This window comes from Budorcas taxicolor, chromosome 14, assembly GCF_023091745.1.
Source record: "Budorcas taxicolor isolate Tak-1 chromosome 14, Takin1.1, whole genome shotgun sequence".
Lineage (NCBI taxonomy): Eukaryota > Metazoa > Chordata > Mammalia > Artiodactyla > Bovidae > Budorcas > Budorcas taxicolor.
The window spans coordinates 87,795,369-87,816,073 of record NC_068923.1 but is presented as its reverse complement, the minus strand read 5'-3'; the positions used below and the strand labels follow the sequence as shown (position 1 = coordinate 87,816,073).

At 36.5% G+C, this 20,705-nt stretch overlaps 1 protein-coding gene across 1 annotated transcript in view; it reads right to left on the bottom strand.

Moving 5' to 3' along the window:
• The window catches only part of MMP16 (matrix metallopeptidase 16), a 376,463-nt gene that overhangs the window by 2,919 nt on the left and 352,839 nt on the right, over positions 1 to 20,705 (bottom strand). Inside the window, exons 8-9 of the mRNA XM_052651756.1 lie at positions 13,303 to 13,453; positions 3,604 to 3,719 (exon numbers count right to left, since the gene is read on the bottom strand). Coding sequence (XP_052507716.1) covers positions 3,604 to 3,719; positions 13,303 to 13,453 — 267 coding nt within the window. The remainder of the gene's footprint in view (positions 1 to 3,603; positions 3,720 to 13,302; positions 13,454 to 20,705) is intronic.

Genomic DNA, 20,705 nt, shown 5'->3' with positions numbered 1-20,705 from the left:
ATCCCACTGACAGCTTTTAACAGAGAGTGAGAGTGGGTTAGAGAAGTAATTTACCAACAGAATCAAGTCAAAACTTTTAATAGGGTAAAAGTGGAGCTGTAATCAGTAAACAAAATGAAACAGTGTTAAAAGTAGAATTTTGTATTAAACTTAAAACTGCATTTTATAAGGAGAAAATATAGAATACCTAGGAGGTGGGGCTTGACGGCAATTAGAGATTTGAAGGTGGGTAATTGCAGTGATTATTCACTATAATTTTAGTATATGATAAAAAATCATGCCACTGCTTAAAACACTGTCAAAAGCAAGAAGTAATTTCACTCTATTTTGCATAAGTCAAATATCCTTTGGATTATTGTAGCTCTTTTCAGGAGCGGGCTAAAAATAAAGTGGAAAATAAGAAAATTGTTAAACTAAGAATAGTTACGGGTGAAAATCGGGATGCTGATGGCTTAGCAAGCTACATTCTGAGAAAGTCTAAGGTACGCCAAATATGACAAAATGAAAAATTTAGCCTGACATGGCAGACTGTCAATTACCTTAATGATAAAACATAGGAGAAGATGATTTAGCTTTTCCTCTTTGGAAAGAGTGTATTAGAGCAATTCAGTGAGCTAGAATGTTCTAGTTTCAACCCTTAGACATATATTATCAATTTCATGATCACGAGTAAGTACTTAAACTAGCTGATGTTGGTTTTCTCATTTATAAGTAATTATAAAGGAGGCAAGGAGGTATTTGTGTTGGACAATTAAGTTAGATAACTAATTTATGTAGCACAGCTGATAGATGGTAGGGACTCAGTAAACAGCACCACATATTCACATTTCACTGGTCAAGGTGGCAGAAGTGATATCAACAGGTATTGATATTAAGGAAAGCATATTCCACCTTAATATGAAAATATACTTCAAAAATCTATAGCTCAAGATTAAGCTTTGGGGGATTTTTTTTTTCCTTTTCCTTTCTTTGAAAACTACGATGAGGAGACGATTCCTAGGAAGAAATTCCTACCTTGGTGGGAGGATGAAGAATTAGAGAAAACAGCTCATTACTGTATCATCTCTGATTTTATGACTGTCAAGTACATGTTACCCTTATAGGGAATTACTTTGAGTCTAAATATAAATATAAATGTGCTTACTCAATAATGTGAGCTTGCTCTCTTAAGAAACATGAGGGAAGAAGTTGTGCAAAATTTGAGTTCGAGGTTAAAAACACAAGCATGAGGTCTGAGTAGAGAATTTAAATTGGAGAATTTGCTATTGGTAAACTATCTAGACTAGGACCTTCCAGACTGACTAATATTGCTACCCTACAGAACAAGAGTTTCAAACAAATAGGAGATTTCCTTCACTTTATGGGATGAATGTGTAGAGTACTAAAAGGGGTCGAGTTAATTTCAACAACATTTATTGAATGGTTACCGTGCAACTGCCCTTGAGGAACTGACACCAGAGGTGATAACAAATGGGCATATAAACTGATGCCTGTAATATGAGATTTTGAGTGCAAGGGTGAGTGTACCAAAGAGAATATACAAGCACTCCTATAAGATTAAAAGTGAGCTCAGAGTTTAAGGATATTAAAAGAAGGGCTGTACTCGGTAAGGTACAGAAGACACAGATGTGTTGAAGTTTCATCTGTAGTTTTTGTCATTTGGAAGCACTGATTTTTTCCAACATGCTTTGTTTTTTTTGCCACTATTTTACAAAGTTATTCTTTGCTCTGTGGAAAGAAAACATGAAACTCTGAATGTAAAGAAACCATTTATCCTAAACAAATATTATTTCAGATGGACAAGAATGTGAAAAACCATGGGGCAAGATTCAGCAAGAATATTTCTTTGTTATTTTTATACAATTATGGTTTATTTCCAGAAAACCTGTATCAAATCTTAGTTTTTAGTGGCCTTGTGCATAGAGACAGGGAAAATAAAAACAGTTAATATGCTAGGAATTAAGATTATGCATACTTTTTCAATCTTTTGAAATGATTATTAAAGTTATCTTAATTGTAAAAGTTATACTCATTTTAGAATATTAATAAAGGGAAGAAATTTTAGAAACTATTATCAAACTTGCTATAGTTAATCACTGGTAAGATCTTGGTATAATCGTCTTTGCACGTATTTCTGTGTAGGGTGTGATGACTTTTATCGAGGGCAGACTAGAGCAGTGCTAGGCATTCTGCAAATGTTAGCTGGAGTCAGTTTTATCTGGTCTGAAACAACCCTCTTTAACCTCAAGAAGTCTCCTTTCTCTAGTAGATTCCTGGTGACAGCTATGATTTGGGGGCATGATCTCAGTTTTCTGTCTCCCATGTGATCATCTTTCGAATTTTTTCACTTCTTTGTCCTTCGCATTTGCACAGTTTGTCAAACATTTTTTTGCCATGTTATTGATATGATTTTGCAGCCTTCAATTTGATCGCATTGTGACTTCCTTTATTTTCTTAATGACTTCCTTTTTATCTTAGACAGACATGTTTCAATTCAACTTGTCCTCTCCTGTGGATTTTTGCTTTTGTCACAGACAGGCTATATTTAACTTGGTCCTTTGATTCTCCGAACCAACAGAATACACAAAACACTGCTGTTCCAGTCAGTGCCACAGTCAGGCTTCAAGGTTCCTTCTGACTTAGCCTCTGCCTGTAGTGTTTTACTTGTGGGATATCATTACACAGAATGTGGTATAAATTATATACAATGAGGATCAAAACACAGTTTGTGTTTGACTCTTCTGATTGGTATTATCCTGAGTCTCAGTTCTTTCAAGCGTGCATTCAGTGTGAATCTTATTTACACTCTGGCAATTTGTTGATGGTCAGTTATTGTTTTCAGTGGATGGCACTGATTTTTTTTATACCTCCCCCTGATTCTTCCTTAAATTTTTGTGGTTTCTCCTCCCCCTAGATGCATTTAATTTTGCTCTTGCAAGTGATGTTTACTTGGTTATCGTTACATATATGTTATAGACTTTTCATGCTATTTTGTACCCATATAATGTATTTTTTTCTTGTTCCTATTATAAATTATTTGAGAAGTTTTTTTTTCCCTCTATATTTCAGTTTCATGTCACTTTCCTTTTCCTGGAATATTATGAATAATTTTATTTTGAATTATTATTATGGTTTATTCATACTAATCTTGAATGAGGAAAGAAATGTTCAAACTCAACAAACAGATATAGGAGTCTCAATTATCTAAAGGTACACATGAAAAATTATAATCCTCAACATGCTGTATTACTAGGTGTCTTTGTGACTCCACCCACATCTAGAGCATTTCTTGTGATCACTTCCTGTCCCATAGATGTCTGTTATTATTATCTCTACATGAATTTTAGCAGAAAATAGGTGAGGTTACTTCAAAGGTATTAACACTCTTCAGTTTTTAAAAATGCTTTTTTAATAAACTAAACCAGGTTGAGGCTAAAGAACACCTTGAGCATTATATTAAATACAAAGTTATGAAGGAAAGTTATATAAGTATGATACAGCCCTGGTATGGCACTTTCTAATCTTTTAACACAGTGAACGAGTAGGATAAATTATTCATTTACTCAGCGAGCTCATGAAATGCATAATGCACGTGTTGCATACCATTTTCCTTGTGAACAAAGGCTCCCTGAGGAGATTCAGGGATACCTTTCCAGACTGTGATTGGTTTGGGATAGCCAGGATCCATGGTTTTCATTTCTTCACTATATCTCCAATACCTAAAAAGGATAAACAAACAAGAACAGATGCACAGGAAAGACAATTATGTACACACATAACAGCATCCATTAAATCCTTTCTGTATACTACTTGTATCCCTGTTAACGAGTTACAGAATTGATTCAAATCATGCAAAGACAGTGGACATAAATTATTGTTTCCTTTCCTGATTGTGTTAAAAATGGGTATGTTATTGTATATTTATGGTCTGCTAAAACCAATTTTAAAACACTAGCTAAGCATCATTACAATTCAAAAGGGTATCACCAACCAGTGTAGAAATCAGAGATATTCATGATTTTTAAAACTAAGACAGCAAAATATTTCTTTTGAAATAAGCACAATTTTGATTCATTTACCCACTCATTTATTTAACAAATACTTATTGAACACCTACTATGTTTCTAGCATTATTGTAGGTGCTAGAGATACAACCTTAACCCAACAGACATGTCTCAGTTCTTATCTTATATTTTAGGATATGTAGGGATTACAGGCGGAGAAGGCAGTGGCACCCCACTCCAGTACTCTTGCCTGGAAAATCCCATGGACGGAGGAGCCTGGTAGGCTGCAGTCCATGGGGTCGCCAAGAGTCAGACACGACTGAGCCACTTCTCTTTCACTTTTCACTTTCATGCATTGGAGAAGGAAATGGCAACCCACTCCAGTGTTCTTGCCTGGAGAATCCCAGGGACGGGGGAGCCTGGTGGGCTGCCGTCTATGCGGTCGCACAGAGTCGGACACGACTGAAGCAACTTAGCAGCAGCAGCAGCAGCAGGGATTACAGGGAAAAACATACAATTTATCAATAAATGCATAGTATCAAAAGAGCTGGGAAGATCTATTTAAGAATATAAAGCAGCACAAGTTATCTAGGAATATGTATCAGCCATTTAAAATCACTAGTTTGAGAGGTCCTCTTTGATAAGCTGATACTGTGAGCGGACTGCAGAAAGAAGTAAGAAGCAACATGCGTAGTTTTGGAGAGTACACCATTCCAGATAGGGTAACTGGTCATCGAAAGTTCCCATGGCAGGCACAAGCCTGGAGCGCTTGGGCGTCCAGTGAGACTGGAGTGACTGGAATTGACATAGCAAAGGGGAGACGAGCTCAGAGTGGGAACAGCCATCTCTGATTAGATAGACCCTTGCTGCTCTGGCAAAACCTGTGGTTTTCCTCTAAGAGATGCGAAGCCAATGTAGATTGTCAGCAGAGGAGCTTTAAGATAGAGCTTATTTCTGAAAGGAGCACACTGCAGCCGTGAGTGAAACAGACTGAAAAGAAGAAGCACAGATACCAGGTGTGACGTCATTTCAGTAATCCTGGAGCCACAGCGTATGCTGGAGAGCTGATAATAATTCAAGGGGTTGGGAGTTGGGAGATTGCTTCGAAGGAAAAGCCCCGAGTACTGATGGATGCAATGAATGCAGGATGTGGGGTAACAAAGCTGAGCATGACTCCAGAATTTGGGGCCTGAACATCCGAAGGAACAGTATTGCCATTCAGTGAGATAGGAAGCATGGAAAGGTAAGTGAGGGTGGTTTGAGGAATTGTGAGTTTGATTTTAGGTGTGCTAAATTCAGATGCCTGTTAGCAAAGTAGAGTTGTTGATGAGGCAATGGGTATATGAATATAGACTTTAGGGCAAGTCTCAATTAGAGTCCTTGGTGTGTAGACAGATAAGCAGATAAAAGCAAAGCCATTTCCTTCTCCAGGGGATCTTCCTGACCCCAGGAATCGAACCTGGGTCTCCAGCATTGTAGGCAGACGCTTTACCGTCTGAGCTACCGGGGAAGCCCATGGTGTATAGACAGATAAGCAGATAAAAGCAAAGCTTCCAAGAGTCAGAACTCTCAGACTCTCATCCCTGCACAGGGTGGTCATTGGGTCACTTTCACAGACCTGCTAGATATCTAAGGAACAAACTGTGAACATCTCTACTTTGGATTACTCATTTTATATATTTCTAAAAGTCAAATATTTTGTATCTATATATTCAAAAGGATTGACAAAACTGGAGTGAAACCATTGGGACTTCACAGTGATATTGCCTATTTTAGAGCAGGCATATAATGCTCTGTGCATTAAATTATTTAATCACAATAAACCCATGAAAGAGTTGTCATTGACCCCATTTGAGAAGAGAATTCTTGGAGGACAATGAACGATACCTAGACTTCTAACCAATTCTTTTTGATTTCAAAAGTTTCTACTCTTTCCTCTACACATACCAAATATGTTTGATAACATTTTCTCCCTCCGCTACCATCACTAGACATGTCTTAGTACGTGCTAAAGGTAGTGTTACACCAAAAGATTTGTGGAGTAACACACAATGCATTTATATTGAGATTAGATATTTGGTTCAAACCAGAAAAAGAAAAAAACAATCCAGTCTTTCCTGGACATGCTCCTGTTCCAGGTCTATGGAGAATCCTTTATCTACTGGACTCTGGGCTCTTGGAAAGAATGTTTTGCTACAGATTCCTGGACACCTTAGAAAAGTAACATGCGGAATATTAGCACTACCTCCACCTCCCCTGTTCACAGAGAAAGTAGAAACAGATTGTTTCAGGATGTATCCCAATAAATAAGCCACAAGGCAGATTTTATCCAAAAAGGGAAACACATGATGCAGGTGTTTGTCACAGATTCTTATCACACAGAAGATGAGGGCAGATCTGATAGAGAGATCAGGAAGGGCTGCAGGGAGAAACGCTGAGCTGAAATGATGGTAGCTGGGCCTATCTTATTGAAGAAGACCAGTAGGGAGTGCAAAGTTCTACCAAAGCTAAAGTGCATTTTTCATTCACATTTTTTTTTCCCATGGAAACACCAGATTTAAGTTATTGTTGAATATTTCATCACAGAACACACTGTGATGAATATAGCATGTTTAAGGAGGTTGAGATTGCACTCAAAATCTCCAGCTCTTTTCTCTCAAGCAAATATTTCAATGATATTTACGATAGTCACATATACTAACTAGTTCCTGAGTTGACCACAAAGAAATGTTTTTGCAGAGAAATCATCAAATACCTTATTTCACGGATTCTAAGATGCATATATTTCCACATTTTGCATCTGTGTTATGTCTCACATCTCAATGCTATGTCAAAGTATACTTGGCAGTTTTTTCCTCAATGATAGATTAAATAATGATGTAACACAATAAGTGAAATTTTTAGTTAGCATAAACCATAACTTAAAGCAAATTTTAAAATTTCCCTAACCAAGGAATAATTTTACATTCTAGTTGACAATGGGACCACATTCCATACATGATTTAAGGAAGATTCTTACATACTCAGAAAACATGTTTATTCTCCAAGGTTTAGTTACAACAATGTTCATGTTACAGGACCTATTCTTCATGAAGCATTTTGGAGATATACATAATTTTAATCTTATTTCACCAAAACCCCTCACCAATCTTTTATATTACAGGTTAAAATGTGCTTATGCTGATGTCCTAACCATAGATTTAGTATATATGATCACTCAATTTAGTCAATAACAAAGCATTGGGCATCATATTATTCAAAGGTAACGTCTTAATCATATTTGCTTTTCTTGAATGTTACAGAGTTGAAACTCAAATGCTTTGTGACTCATAGTTTAGTATAATTTTCCCCATTACTGCTAGTGTTTCCCTTGACATAGCGTTCTCACATTAATCTCTATGCCATCTTACTCTCTTGGGGCCCTCACTGAAATTCATAATGCTCATTGTGTCCATACAATTTCCCTTCATCCCTCATTCTATTCACTCATAGACATATTTGCCTACCATTTTTTGAGCACTGATATGCAAGGCACATAAACTTTACAGAGATCACAGTTCAAAAAAATATTAATGGAATGTGGATTTCATTGTACTCATTCAGAGGAACATAATCCTGGTATGAATTTGTTAGGATAAAAGCAATTTTCCCCTCTTTTTGCTAGCTGATAATGCAAAACTATAATTTCATTTCACAGTTTTTGAGAAACTCACAGGTAGCTTGGATCCTCAGGTTATCTGCTGTGTCAGCTTTGATATATACTCAGTAAACTTAAATGTGATTAAAATCACCTAACTATATTCAACTATAATATTACTCAGTCCATTATATGATTATATAAAGACATTACATTCAGCCACTTTATAAAAAAGCTGAGGCTTATGAGGTTGCATTTTAATTTCCAACATATGTAACATATTTCAACATGAACAAAAAGTTCAATCTGCTGATTTTTTTCTCCTGAAAAATACAGGTTACATTGAACTTATAGGTTCATTGAGAAGGATATTAATGTATTCAGATGGAACATTATGTAAATAAATTGGAGGGGTTTAAAATTTAGACATTATAATGGAAAACTTTTGGAAAGCTATTGTAAATAAATGGTATAGCTTTTTCTTCTAACATATCTATAATCTTTGCTGTAGAATTATGACTTTAAATTGCTGATTCTTTGAGAAACACATAGTAAATCAGTCTTCTAAAATGAATCATGAATAGAAATGGGATTTATTCATCATTTTCAGACTGATTATGAGTCATAATTATAAGAGAAAACAGTTGTTCATGTAATAAAATACAGTAATTTCTTAAATTCCTTCTGTGTGAACAAATAAACAGTATAAAACATTCTGAAATGATGTACTTTAATGTTTCTGGATACTGAACTCAAACTGAACAAAAAGCTTGATTTCACATGACCTGGTCATTTCTTCATCCACTTTGTCTCATTTTTCTTTTTTTACTTCAGAGCCAGGATGTCTTTCCCTCTGTTATCACAAAACCAAGGGCCACTTTTTTTCACACCCAAATAATCATACAAAATTTCTTTCTTCAGAAGCATTATTAAAAATGGAAAATAATCAAAAATAGCAATTTGTACTCTGCTGGATAATTTTAAAAACACAAAAAGGAAATACTTCATAAACACATAACTTAAGCTACAAGAAATCGATTTTTTTTTTTTTTTTTGGCTATTGGTGGTAATAATAATAAACCAAAATGATCTAAATTTTGTCTTCTTTCTTTGAAAATTTCTTAAAATCCTCAATGGTTCACCCTAGAATGAATTATAGCAATAGAATCTTGGATATATTTGTGAGAAGATGCTAAGAGATGATTTAGGATGACAGCATTTTAGAGCTAAATGTTATGAACATGAAAATGTATGCAAGTACCTATTTATAGTATATTAAGAAAAGGGCAAGTAGGAGTCTGAAGGACTGAGCTCCATGCTGTATGTGAAACAGTGAACGTGGACGTTTTAATCTGAATTTATAGATCTGTTTAAAGAGCCGTCATTTCACCTACACTTCTGCACTTAGGAGATTTCATGTGGGCCCCTACATACAATGCAATTGATATGTCAATTACTCACAAATCTGGGCCTCCAACCCACCTTTCCTTGAGAACTCAGGCATCCAACTACCTCCTTGGTTTCTCCAATTGTGTGTAAACAGGTATCTATGTACGGAAAGTAAGCATTTCAAACTCTAGACCTTTTCCCAATATCCCTTTCTCATACGTTCCATCTTCAGAAATGGCACAATCTCTTCAATTCCGGTGATAAATCTAGATGTTCTTTATTTGTTCTTCTCCCCTCTAAAACCCAAGCCTTAAGAACAGCTTGCTATGAGCACATAAAAAACATATACTGTACTCTTTGTTCCATCTACACTGCTGCTGTTGTGTCAACCTGTACTACCTCAACAGCCTGCCAAGTAACGTCCTTGCATCCACATTTGAAACCCATTAGTCATATAGAAGTCACAAGGATGATTCTGAATACACATCAGAACATGTACTTTCCTGCTGAAAACCCTCCAACGCCTTTCTATTGTACTTAAAATGCCTCATCATCTGGTCCTTACCTACCTATGGGACCTCTTCAACCACTGACTTACTATGCTCTCGCAACAATGTTTTTTTCTGATTTGAACATTCTAACATTATTGCTTTTGCATCACTGTTTCACGTGCTTACACTACACTGGCCTGAATAATTTCATGTGACTGAAATTTCTCCCCTCTTGAGTCCCCGCATCAGTGCATCCTTCACAATTTAGGCCTTTCTTGACTTACACACTAAGCTCCCCACCACTCTTTACCACCCATGAGTCTCTATTACATCAGTACCTGTTTATTTCTTTGGAGCGTTTCTCAATGTTAAAACGTCAAGGTCATTTTTTTCTTCTCTCTTTACAACAATATCCCTGATAGAGTCTAAGGACAATAGGGGCAGAAGCCTTGTCATCTTTTCTCCTACTATATCTTTATTACTCAGCACATGTCAATAGTATGTGCTCAAAATATGTGTTAAATAAATGAGTGAGGGATATGCTAAGACAAGTACAGAAATCTTAAGGAAGCAGGAATTAGAGCTATTGAGAATGGAATGGGCTGTCTCATATTTATACTGCTACCACAGTTAGTCAGGTACGGAAGGATGCTTGCCTGTGGAATGTAATTGAGGCCGTCCAGACTTTGGTAGCAAGTGAATAAGACACAGGGCTGACATATGGCAGTGTTTAGACCAAAGCTAATTTAAAGGTGTGCTTTGTTTGTCTAGCAGATTATAGATTTTTTTCTGATTTTGAATGCTCTTCTAGATATGTGTGGTTTGCAGCTCACCAGAGTATCCATCACTCCCTACTGCCTTATATATTACTCTTGTACCTAGTACATTATTTGCCTGACCCCTTAAATCAATCCAGGCTTCCCAGGTGCTCAGCTGCTAAAGAATCTGCCTGCAATGTGGGAGACCGGGGTTCGATTGCTGGGTTGGAAAGAGCCCCTGGAGAAGGGAAAGGCTCCCCACTCCAGTATTCTGGCCTGGAGGATTCCATGGACTATAGTCCATGGGGTTGCAAAGAGTCGGAGACGACTAAAGGACTTTCACTTAAAGCAACTGGAGTTTTTACACCTAGACTAGGTTAGCTCTCAAATTCTTTTCTGATCTTATACTTAGAGAAATAGAAGTCTGTTAATACGTTTTTTTAAACAGAAAAATGTCAATAATTAAGAGGAAGGAATAAGTAAGGATAAAGGAATTTTCAATAAATTTTCTCTCAAAATATACATGGGAAATACATAAAATGTTAAAGTTGATAAGTATTGTAAATAAATAATGTCTATAAGGAAAATATACACTGAATTTTCATATAAAAGTGACAACCAGATCGCTTTTCACGTTTGCGTTAGTTTAATGTCTTTTCCATCTAGTTTTAATCTAGAAAGAATATATCAATAAATGTTGTGACTTTGGAATTAAATATACAAATATGAAGTAGTCTTCTTATAAAACATCTATGACAAATGAACTCATATAAAATCACACACATGAAGATTAATTAGGATCTTGGTTTAAATATTTTTAAAATCTATGAAAGCAGTTACTTAAGCAGAACTTAAAATCAAAGTATTTCTATATGTTTTATATATTTGGCATGCAGCTTGTCAAACAGAACATAAATTAACTAAAACTCCTTTTCTCATTTACTATAATCTTTATTATAAATTTGGTATCTACCCTTCATTGATTTCACTGACTTGAGACAGCCAACATTTAATTTCTAAACAATTTTTGGAAGAAGTACTAAGGTTTTAGAATGGAAACATTTTTATAAGTAAGGCTAACTGATAATAAAACAGCAGCTTTAATTATCATCTCTGAAATGCTCATTAAAACTGTAATATGAAAGCTAAGCTTTCATGCTCTGTCCTGTAGAAGTTAATTTCTCCAGGGTCTCTTCTCAGCCTTTTGTTTCTACCCCTTTCTGGGGGTGGGGGTGGGGGAAACCCAACACAATTCAACAAGCAATTAAAACCAGCTGAAGAATTAATCTCTAACAGCCTTGAGGGTCATTAATTTAAAGAGTATGTTGTAACTCCACTGATTTATTTCCATTAGCGGTCACCATGCTACGGCAATCAATTTCTTCATTCTTCTCTTTTCATACTCTAACCACATTTATATCTTGCTGAAAGTCATATACATTTTGTGGTAAGTAATATCTTCTATTATGATAGAGTTTTTTTGATGAACTTGTGATTTAGTAAGAAACATCTAGCAAAACTTTAGCTTCTTGATAGTGAACTAAAATCTATGAATATTTTGCTTTAGAAATATATGCAAATTTAATGCATAAAAAGTTCTTAACAAATAAGCGTAAAGCTATACATTTTTATCCATGAATGCAAATGATAGAATCTTTTTGTTCATGGTTAAAGCTCAACGTTTCAAACCACTTGCTTTCAAACATTACAACGTGCAAAATAAACAAGGTTTATATCCTTACCTTTCTCAAGTAGTTGGAGACATTTTATAGGGTTACATTATGTTAAGATTATAAGGCAAATTCAATACTAACTTGTTGGTCATTAAAACCTGTTGTTTTTAATGCGTGTTTGTGAGTCTGTGAGCAGCTTTGCTGTTGCTGCTGCTGCTGCTGCTGCTGCTAAGTCGCTACAGTCGTGTCCAACTCTGTGCGACCCCATAGACGACAGCCCACCAGGCTCCACCATCCCTGGGATTCTCAAGGCAAGAACACTGGAGTGGGTTGCCATTTCCTTCTCCAATGAATAAAAGTGAAAAGCGAAAGTGAAGTCGCTCAGTCGTGTCTGGCTCTTAGCGACCCCATGGATGCAGCCCACCAGGCTCCTCCATCCATGAGATTTTCCAGGCAAGAGGACTGGAGCGAGGTGCCATTGCCTTCTCCATGAATGCACTTTAACTACTTGTAAAATGACATACTTAAGTTCTACCTATCAATGAAGTTTACTTACAAATGTCACATTTTGATCCAACTAGTAACAGTGCAACTAGAATTTGACTTTTCATCTTTATTTTTAACCTATTGCTAATTTAAATTTTAGCCTTCGACTTTGATTTCATATGTAATATCTGTCAACAAGTGGGCAGGGGTAGAACTAGCGTGCCTAGGGGCTACGGTACATCAAGATACTAACTATTCACTTTAAGCTTTACAAACCCTGTTAGTAATGTCATCAAAGCAAAAACTGTGACGGAAAATAACAAGAGACATACTTCAAGCTAAAGGCATTTCGTCTGGTGACAGTTGGTTAATTCATAGCACCTGTCTGCTGGTACCTAAATAACAGTGTCTTAAGAAATGGAACTCATGACAAAACTGAAGGTATTTGAAACTGTTCAGAATTAACTGTGTGCAAAGTATAAAAATTTACCTTTAAATATAAAAGCAAAAAAAGACCTTGTTTAAAAGCACTTGTAAGGAAAGTAAGTAAAATTACAGAAAATGAGTTTCAGGGATAAATATATACTGCCTATATAGCTTTATAGGCATGCTATGATTATGGAGAAGAGAAAGGATATATACTGTATGTATACATTCATAAAGCCATATTATTTGGGAATATAAAAGAAAGATTTATCTTCAATATTATTTTAAAATATGTTTAAGAGAGTTTCAATTCTATTAATTCTTGTGTTTACATCCACACAGATTCTTTCACCAAATGTACATTCTTGTTATAGACTAGAAATATTGACTTCTCTAAACATCAGTTAACTGTTTTCCTCATGTGAAGTGTGTACTGACCTGTCCCCCTTGAAGAAATAGGTTTTCCCAACGTCCTCCCACCAAATGGCTGAATCAATACCATGAGGGGGAATTCCGCTTCCAAGAGTAATCAAGTCATGAGGGTAACCAGGTTGAAGAGTCGTGTCCTTGAACACCCAATATTTGTTACCTGTATGAAATAAGTGCAAATGCAGAATATACTAATTTAATGTCAGAAATTATAATATATCTATTAACACAATGCATTTAAAATTCTTTTACGTGAACGCCATGAAAAAACTTAGCAGCAGTCATATCTGGAATACTGATGCCATTTTTGAAACACCAATGCTATTTTCAAAAGTGGACATAATGAAAAACTATTTAAGAATGCAATCAGAATTTGTGAATTAATTTAAGAAATAAAAAAGATCTACAATTTAGCATATGGGAACAGTTTTGAGTTAAAGGTCAAGAATTGTTTTCCTCTAGCCTTATTTTCATTCAAGGCTAAAATCATTCCTGTGCCTTGTGCATTCTATACGACCTCAGATCGCCGTGATGATTACAACCTCTCCTCTGTTAAAACACTTCCCCTAGGCTGGTCCTCTCCTTTTATTACATAAACATTCACAAGTCTCTCTAGTCCTATAAAGTCATCCTCCTTTGACCCGATGCCCTCTTTTAGCTGTTACACTATCCTTCTCTTCACGAGTTGTGGCTGAAGGGAGCAAAATTTTAACCCTCATCTTGCTCAGAATTGTCAGAGTATGGCAATACTAAAAAGAGATGAATTGCAGTCAGCTTTATTGCTGTTTTGAACTTATCTACAGACAACGCACTTCCTCATGCCGTCCACCCTAGGTGGACTGTGTAAACACTCCCCTCTTTGCTATGCACTGAAGTAGTTTGCAACAATTTCTCTTTCCACTAAAAGCTGATTTAATACATATTGCTACTGATACTTTTTGTCACGAAGGCACCAGTTCCTACAGTTTTCCACCCCTATCTGTTGACACAGTTGGCCCCTTAAGGAATGTTCCCCCCTGAGCTGCTGGAAAACCATTTTGCTGTTGTTGTTTGTCTTTCTTCTCTACCTGCTCCCTCTCTGGTCTTCATTTACTTTATTCAGTCCTTGAAGGTTGGCACGCCCTATGCTTCTTTCCTCTGCACCTTCTCTTCTTATTTCACGCAGGGGAGGGGCAGAGGTGGTGTCACAAACTCAGGGGCCAAGGTAGAGAGGACAGAAGTGCAGTGACAGTGGTATTCAAATATTCTGAGACACAGCCACAAAGTCAGCAAACGTCTGCTGCCTTAAAGGCGGTCCACCCTCCTCTGCCCAAGTCCTTCTCCCCTGGTCCTTCGGATCTTTCTATAATCAAGCAGCTTCTAAACTCACTAACTCCTCTTGAGGTTAATATCTGGTGAAGTAAAATATCTTAATATCTGACAAAGTATCTTGTGTCCTTTCTAATAGATGAAAGGCCTCCCTTGTTGTTAAATATTTCAATACTATTCTAAGATGAGGACTATAATAAACTAGCATTCATGTTATACCTAAAGGAATCTTAAAAAAAAAAAAAAAAATCAAAACCACTACTGGCCTAAAACAACCGAAAAAGCATATCTTCTGGCTAGTTAGGAGTCTCTAGTTTGTAAACAGACTTATGTTTATCAAGAGCTTCAGCTACCATTTGCCATCACTTTAAATCAAAACAGCCTTTTTTGAGTACCTTCACTGTCCCAAGTATCTTGTTAGAAATTAAGGATACTAAAGAGAACAAGACAGACTATTATCATCCTACACTGAAGTGAATTTGACGTATGAAAATTAAGAACACAAAAATGTAATTGCAGTACTTGAAACCCTAATAAATGCTATGAAGGAAACATATCAGGGGCTGAGAAAAAGAAAACATAGAGGGAACTTACTTCAAGTAAGAAGATTAGGAAAGCATCTCTAAAGAAGTAACACTTAAGCCAAACTTTAAAGAAAGAGAAGACGATACCTATGCAAAGAATACTGAGAAAAGCATTCCAAGAAAAAGAATTATATATGATTAAAAAAAAACAAACCAAAAAGCTGAAAGGAGATCCATGGAATGTAACAAGCAAGAAGAGAGTAGCACTCAAGCCTATATGATGTGCTTGGATCTTAGTCTGAGTGCACTGGTAAGGCATCAAAGAGATTAAATTAACAAAGGGGTGTGACCATTTCCTATTTTCAAAAGAGGATCTTTGGCATACCTGGCATGTGTGCTAATTTGTTGATGAATGACTCAACTCATTAATTCTGGCAACAGATCCTTGATAGAGCTCATTTTCATTCTTCTAAGATCCATTTTCAACAAAAGACCAAAGTTATCTTTTGAGAATAGGAAGCAGATCATGCCTCTTTGTTAACTTAATCACTTTGATGGCTTACCATTTCATGCAAGCTAAGATCCAAGCTCTTCATATAGATTTTCAGTGCTACTATGGGAGTGAACAAGAAAACAACATCTCCACTCATGGAGATTAGATCACAGTGAATGGGTATGAAGAAAATTTACCGTAAGTAAGCAAAAGAATAAAGATAATTCCAAAGAGAAAAGTGCTATAAAAAACAAAAGAAAACCAATAATATCACAATGCTGGGGTGGACTGGGGCTTATTTGTACTGGAGATAAGAAAGATATCTTTATTTGAGTGACAGGTGAATTGTGACTGGTATAACTGAAAAGAGCCAACCCACTGAAGATAGTTTGAAAGAGAAAAATCTTGTTAAATAGTTGGAACATTTCTAAGTGAAATAGGAAGCCACTGAATAGTTCAATTAAAAATATTTTTATTAGTAGTATGGATTAAGATTGCATCAGTAGAGATGGAAAGGAATCATGATATATTGCAGAGAGAACTGATACGCATTGCTGATGAGTTGGCTGTGTGGAATAAAGAAAAGACTGCATGGAGAAAAATCCTGAAGTTCTGACTTTGTAAATGAGAGAATAATAGCGCTGCATAAATAGACGAAGATGACTGGGGTGGATGGGTTGTTGGAGGTTCAAGTCAAAAGTTTGAGAGATCATTTAGATATTTAAATGAAGAAGTCAAGTAGGCAATTGGATATGTGTTTGGAACTAATAGATTTTAAGTCACAAGCATGAATATGACATTTACTAATTTATGGTTCATGAGATAATACAATGGAATAGAGAGTGAGAATGACGAGTAACCAGGACTGGCCTTCTAGAAAAACATGATCCCTAAAGAGATCACATGAGGGAAAAGGGAAGAGCAGGCAAATAGGAAGGAATAGAGAAGACAAGGAAGGCAGGCTAAAGTCAAAGAACCCAAGAATCCTAAGAAGATAGTGGTCACTGATGGCTTTCTCTAGTCCAAATATGTTTTGAAAGCTAAAAATATATGCAGTCACCCACTCAGGTCTTCTACAAAGTTGATACAAAGTTGACCTGCATGCTCAAATTTGAACTCATCAGAAGACATTTCTTCTTGTTTTCTCTGTTTCTATAGATGACACACTAGTTGGTGGCTCACGTCTGAAACCTCCCTGTTCATAGTCTTTTCTATCTATTGGGTCATTACGTGTAGCTGCTCTGACTTCATAATTCTTCCTTGAGTCTTCCCCTTGCAGATCATCCTTGATACAGGTACTTGGTATGATTTTCCATCACCCCTTAAGTCAACTGTCTTTTCCACAAGCTCTAAAGCGGGTCTTACGGGTCTCCATAGCCACCCTCTATATCACCACTCCAATTCTAGGGTCAGTTAAAACTCTGAAGAGTTATGGAAATATGACTTAGGCAAATGAGAAGAGAGGAGCATAGCCACCCATGCCTTTATTCTTGTCAATATGATCCAGGGTATATTGAGAGACTTTACCACTCAGCAGAAAGTAGGGCTTCCCTAGTGGCACAGGCAATAAAGCATCTGCCTGCAATGCAGGACATCCAATACCATTTTCCTGCTGCACCTTGTATATAAGGCCTAAAAAGTAGCAGGTGCTTAATAAATGGTTATTGATTGAAATAATTAAGTGTAATATTATATAAATAATCACATACAATATCTAAAATTTTACATAAAGGGATAATAAGGATTACATAAATAAAATCTTGGGCTTTAGTCTTGAGTCTTGCTGAGAGAAGAAGAAAAATTAACTTTATAATTATCAGAAAGTCTGACAAACTTTAAAAGCATGATCCAGTACTATGTTGGAGGACTATTTAAATGATTCTATTTAACTGTTTGTTGGAAAATATAATCATAAACATATATACCTCTTCTGAGCCATTGTTTAATCTGAATGCTTTATTTAAAAACAAAACCAAAAAAAAACACACCCCAAAGGCCCAGGTCACTTCTTGCCAGATTTAGTGAGACAGAAAATCCACAGAGCTGTTTTCCTGTTTGTTCTATATTTTAGTCTGGGGCATGTAAAATAGAAAGCCTTACAATAACGGAAGAAAAAGAATGAAAATCCTGTTCCTTACCTCAGTGACTTAAGGAATCCATTCCTTTCATCTCACCTTTAATTAGGAAAGAGTATATGGTTTCAACGCCTCCCATGAGAGCTACACAGAGTGAAATATTTAGCAGCTGGGCTCCGCGGGTTGTCCTTTCTTCCCAGCAGAAGCACTCTAGGACACTTTAGAGCACTTCCTTTAGCTGTCCCTAACCTCTGTGCTTTCCAAGAAATCTCTTCACACTCTTTCCAGGCCTTCTGGCGATGCTGCTAGGGTCAAGGACATCCAGCTGTCCTGATGATTGCAGCACGAGAAATTGTTCGCAGAGATGCAGCTTATGTGTTGTCCAGTGTGAGTTAAACATTTAATATTCCAAGTGCTTATTAAGGAAATACAATTGTATGATTTCTTTTGTATCTTGATGAGGCAAGATTTGAACAAAATTGAAATGACTTTTTTCCTATTTTTCATATTTTGAGTAAGTATGAGAGATTCATATTCAACTTTTTTTTTTTTTAACAGGAGACGTGGATTTTTAAACTACCTTAGAACCAGATGGTCTGGTTCTGTAGGAAAATATTGCCTGTTTGGCAAAAAGAAGGGATTTACTGGATTTCATGTGAGGGTGATTTCTGGAGCAAGTGGAAAAAACTGGTCCTTACTGACATTGTACTTGGCAGGATACAGAGGAAAATATCAACAAGTCTGAATTCAAGACAGAGAAGCTTTATAAATAAAATGAATAACCTCAAAGAATATTTGGAGCCTGAGGATACTTTACAGAACACCTATTCCAATAATTTTTCAATGAGATTCACCCAGTGGTCGGTCCATCCATCCATTCATACACCCCTCCAGGCATCTATCCATCCAGCCAATGTCTGCTTGTTAAAAGCCTATTATAGCCAGCTATTGAACTAGGAGGTGCAGATACAAAAATATAGGAAATATACTAGGCTCTTGCTTCTTTGGAGCTGAGGGACTGGCACAAGAAACAAACACTATGCAAATAACACTATAATGAATTTTTAAGTCATATGCTTGTTCCTACAAGGAAAGGTATAATATCTAATCACTTTAAAAGATTTTTTTTAGAAGGTCAGTGCCAACTCAGGAGGCTGAAACTCTTACCTGCTTTCCTAACACCCTTGAACTGAGTAACCCCTGTTAATGAGAGGTGGGCACCATATTTTTCACATGCACTGGGTCAAAAGAAACGGTTGAGAATTCAGCCTCACACATTTATTTTATAAATCAAAAAGTGCGCTGCTTAAAACCACACAACCAGTCGCTAATAGATTTGTACTGCAATCCATGCCTCTTACTTCAGTGCTTACTTCACTCATGCAAACTGAGTTTCAAAACAGAATATGTTTACACTCTGTCTGGCTTTCGGAACTCCTGATGATTTCATGCTTCCTTCCCCCTTTATCAACGAATCACTCTGCATTTATTATTGGAACTATTTATTAATTAATCCACTGTATTGTGCTCACGCCCTGCTCACTGTATCCTCAGTAATTAGATACACTTTTAAAATGATTAATTTTTAAAAGAATTGTATTTTTGTCTCCTCAGAGTCTACAAAATTCTCTTTCTGTATGTATAGTTTGTATCTTCTATTACAAAAGTGGTCAGTATACTAGAGCCACCTGACGCTCTTTTTGTAAATAAAATGTTATCTAAACACAGAAACACTAATTCAGTAATAAACTATCTGCTCTGCTCTTACCCAACAATGACAGCATTTAGTAACTATGATAGAGAAGATATGATTTGCAACCTTTAATGCTGGAGTCCAGCTCCAGCAGCCAGGGAATCAGCCTGAAGGGGTGAGCGGTGTCAGTGGGGGATGATGTAGCCTCTGACTCGAGGTACGGGACTACATGTTTATTTCAAGCTTCAGGTTTTCTTTTATACTTTGACAAAAGCATTAGGTCAGAGGTTTGACATTTTTAGTTTCCCCCATCCAGATTTATTGTCTCCAGAAATCATTGTTGCCCTACAGAGTTCTTATTTCAGGGATTCTCTCAGAATCAGCTTTACTATCTATTATCTACTTCCTCTTATGTGTCTTATACTTAATTTGTGATTACATTGTAATTCATGCTAGATTCCTCAGTTTATTTCTTATCTTTCTAAATCCTGTTTGACCCTAGCATCTTAAGATCACTATCTCCTAAAAAGGTTTCTAGCTATTCTAATTAAGGGAATTGCAAGCCACTTCAGTATTCTTGCCTTGAGAACCCCATGAACACTATGAAAGGCAATATGAGGAATTCCCCAGGTCATTAGGTGCCCAATGTGCTACTGGAGATCAGTGGAGAAATAACTCCAGAAGGAATGAAGGGATGGAGTCAAAGCAAAAACAATACCCAGCTGTGGATGTGACTGGTGATAGAAACAAGATCCGATGCTGTAAAGAGCAATATTGCACAGGAACCTGGAATGTCAGGTCCATGAATCAAGGCAAATTGGAAGTGGTCAAACAAGAGATGGCAAGGGTGAACGTCGACATTCTAGGAATAAGCGAACTAAAATGGACTGGAATGGGTGAATTTAACTCAGATGACCATTATATCTACTACTGCGGGCAGGAATCCCTCAGAAGAAATGGAGTAGCCATCATGGTCAACAAAAGAGTCCGAAATGCAGTACTTGGATGCAATCTCAAAAACGAGAGAATGATCTCTGTTTGTCTCCAAGGCAAACCATTCAGTATCACAGTTATCTAAGTCTATGCCCTAAGCAGTAATGCTGAAGAAACTGAAGTTGAATGGTTTTATGAAGACCTACAAGACCTTTTAGAACTAATACCCAAAAAAGATGTCCTTTTCATTATAGGGGACTGGAATGCAGAAGTAGGAAGTCAAGAAACACCTGGAGTAACAGGCAAATTTGGCCTTGGAATGCAGAATGAAGCAGGGCAAAGACTAATAGAGTTTTGCCAAGAAAATGCACTGGTCATAGCAAACA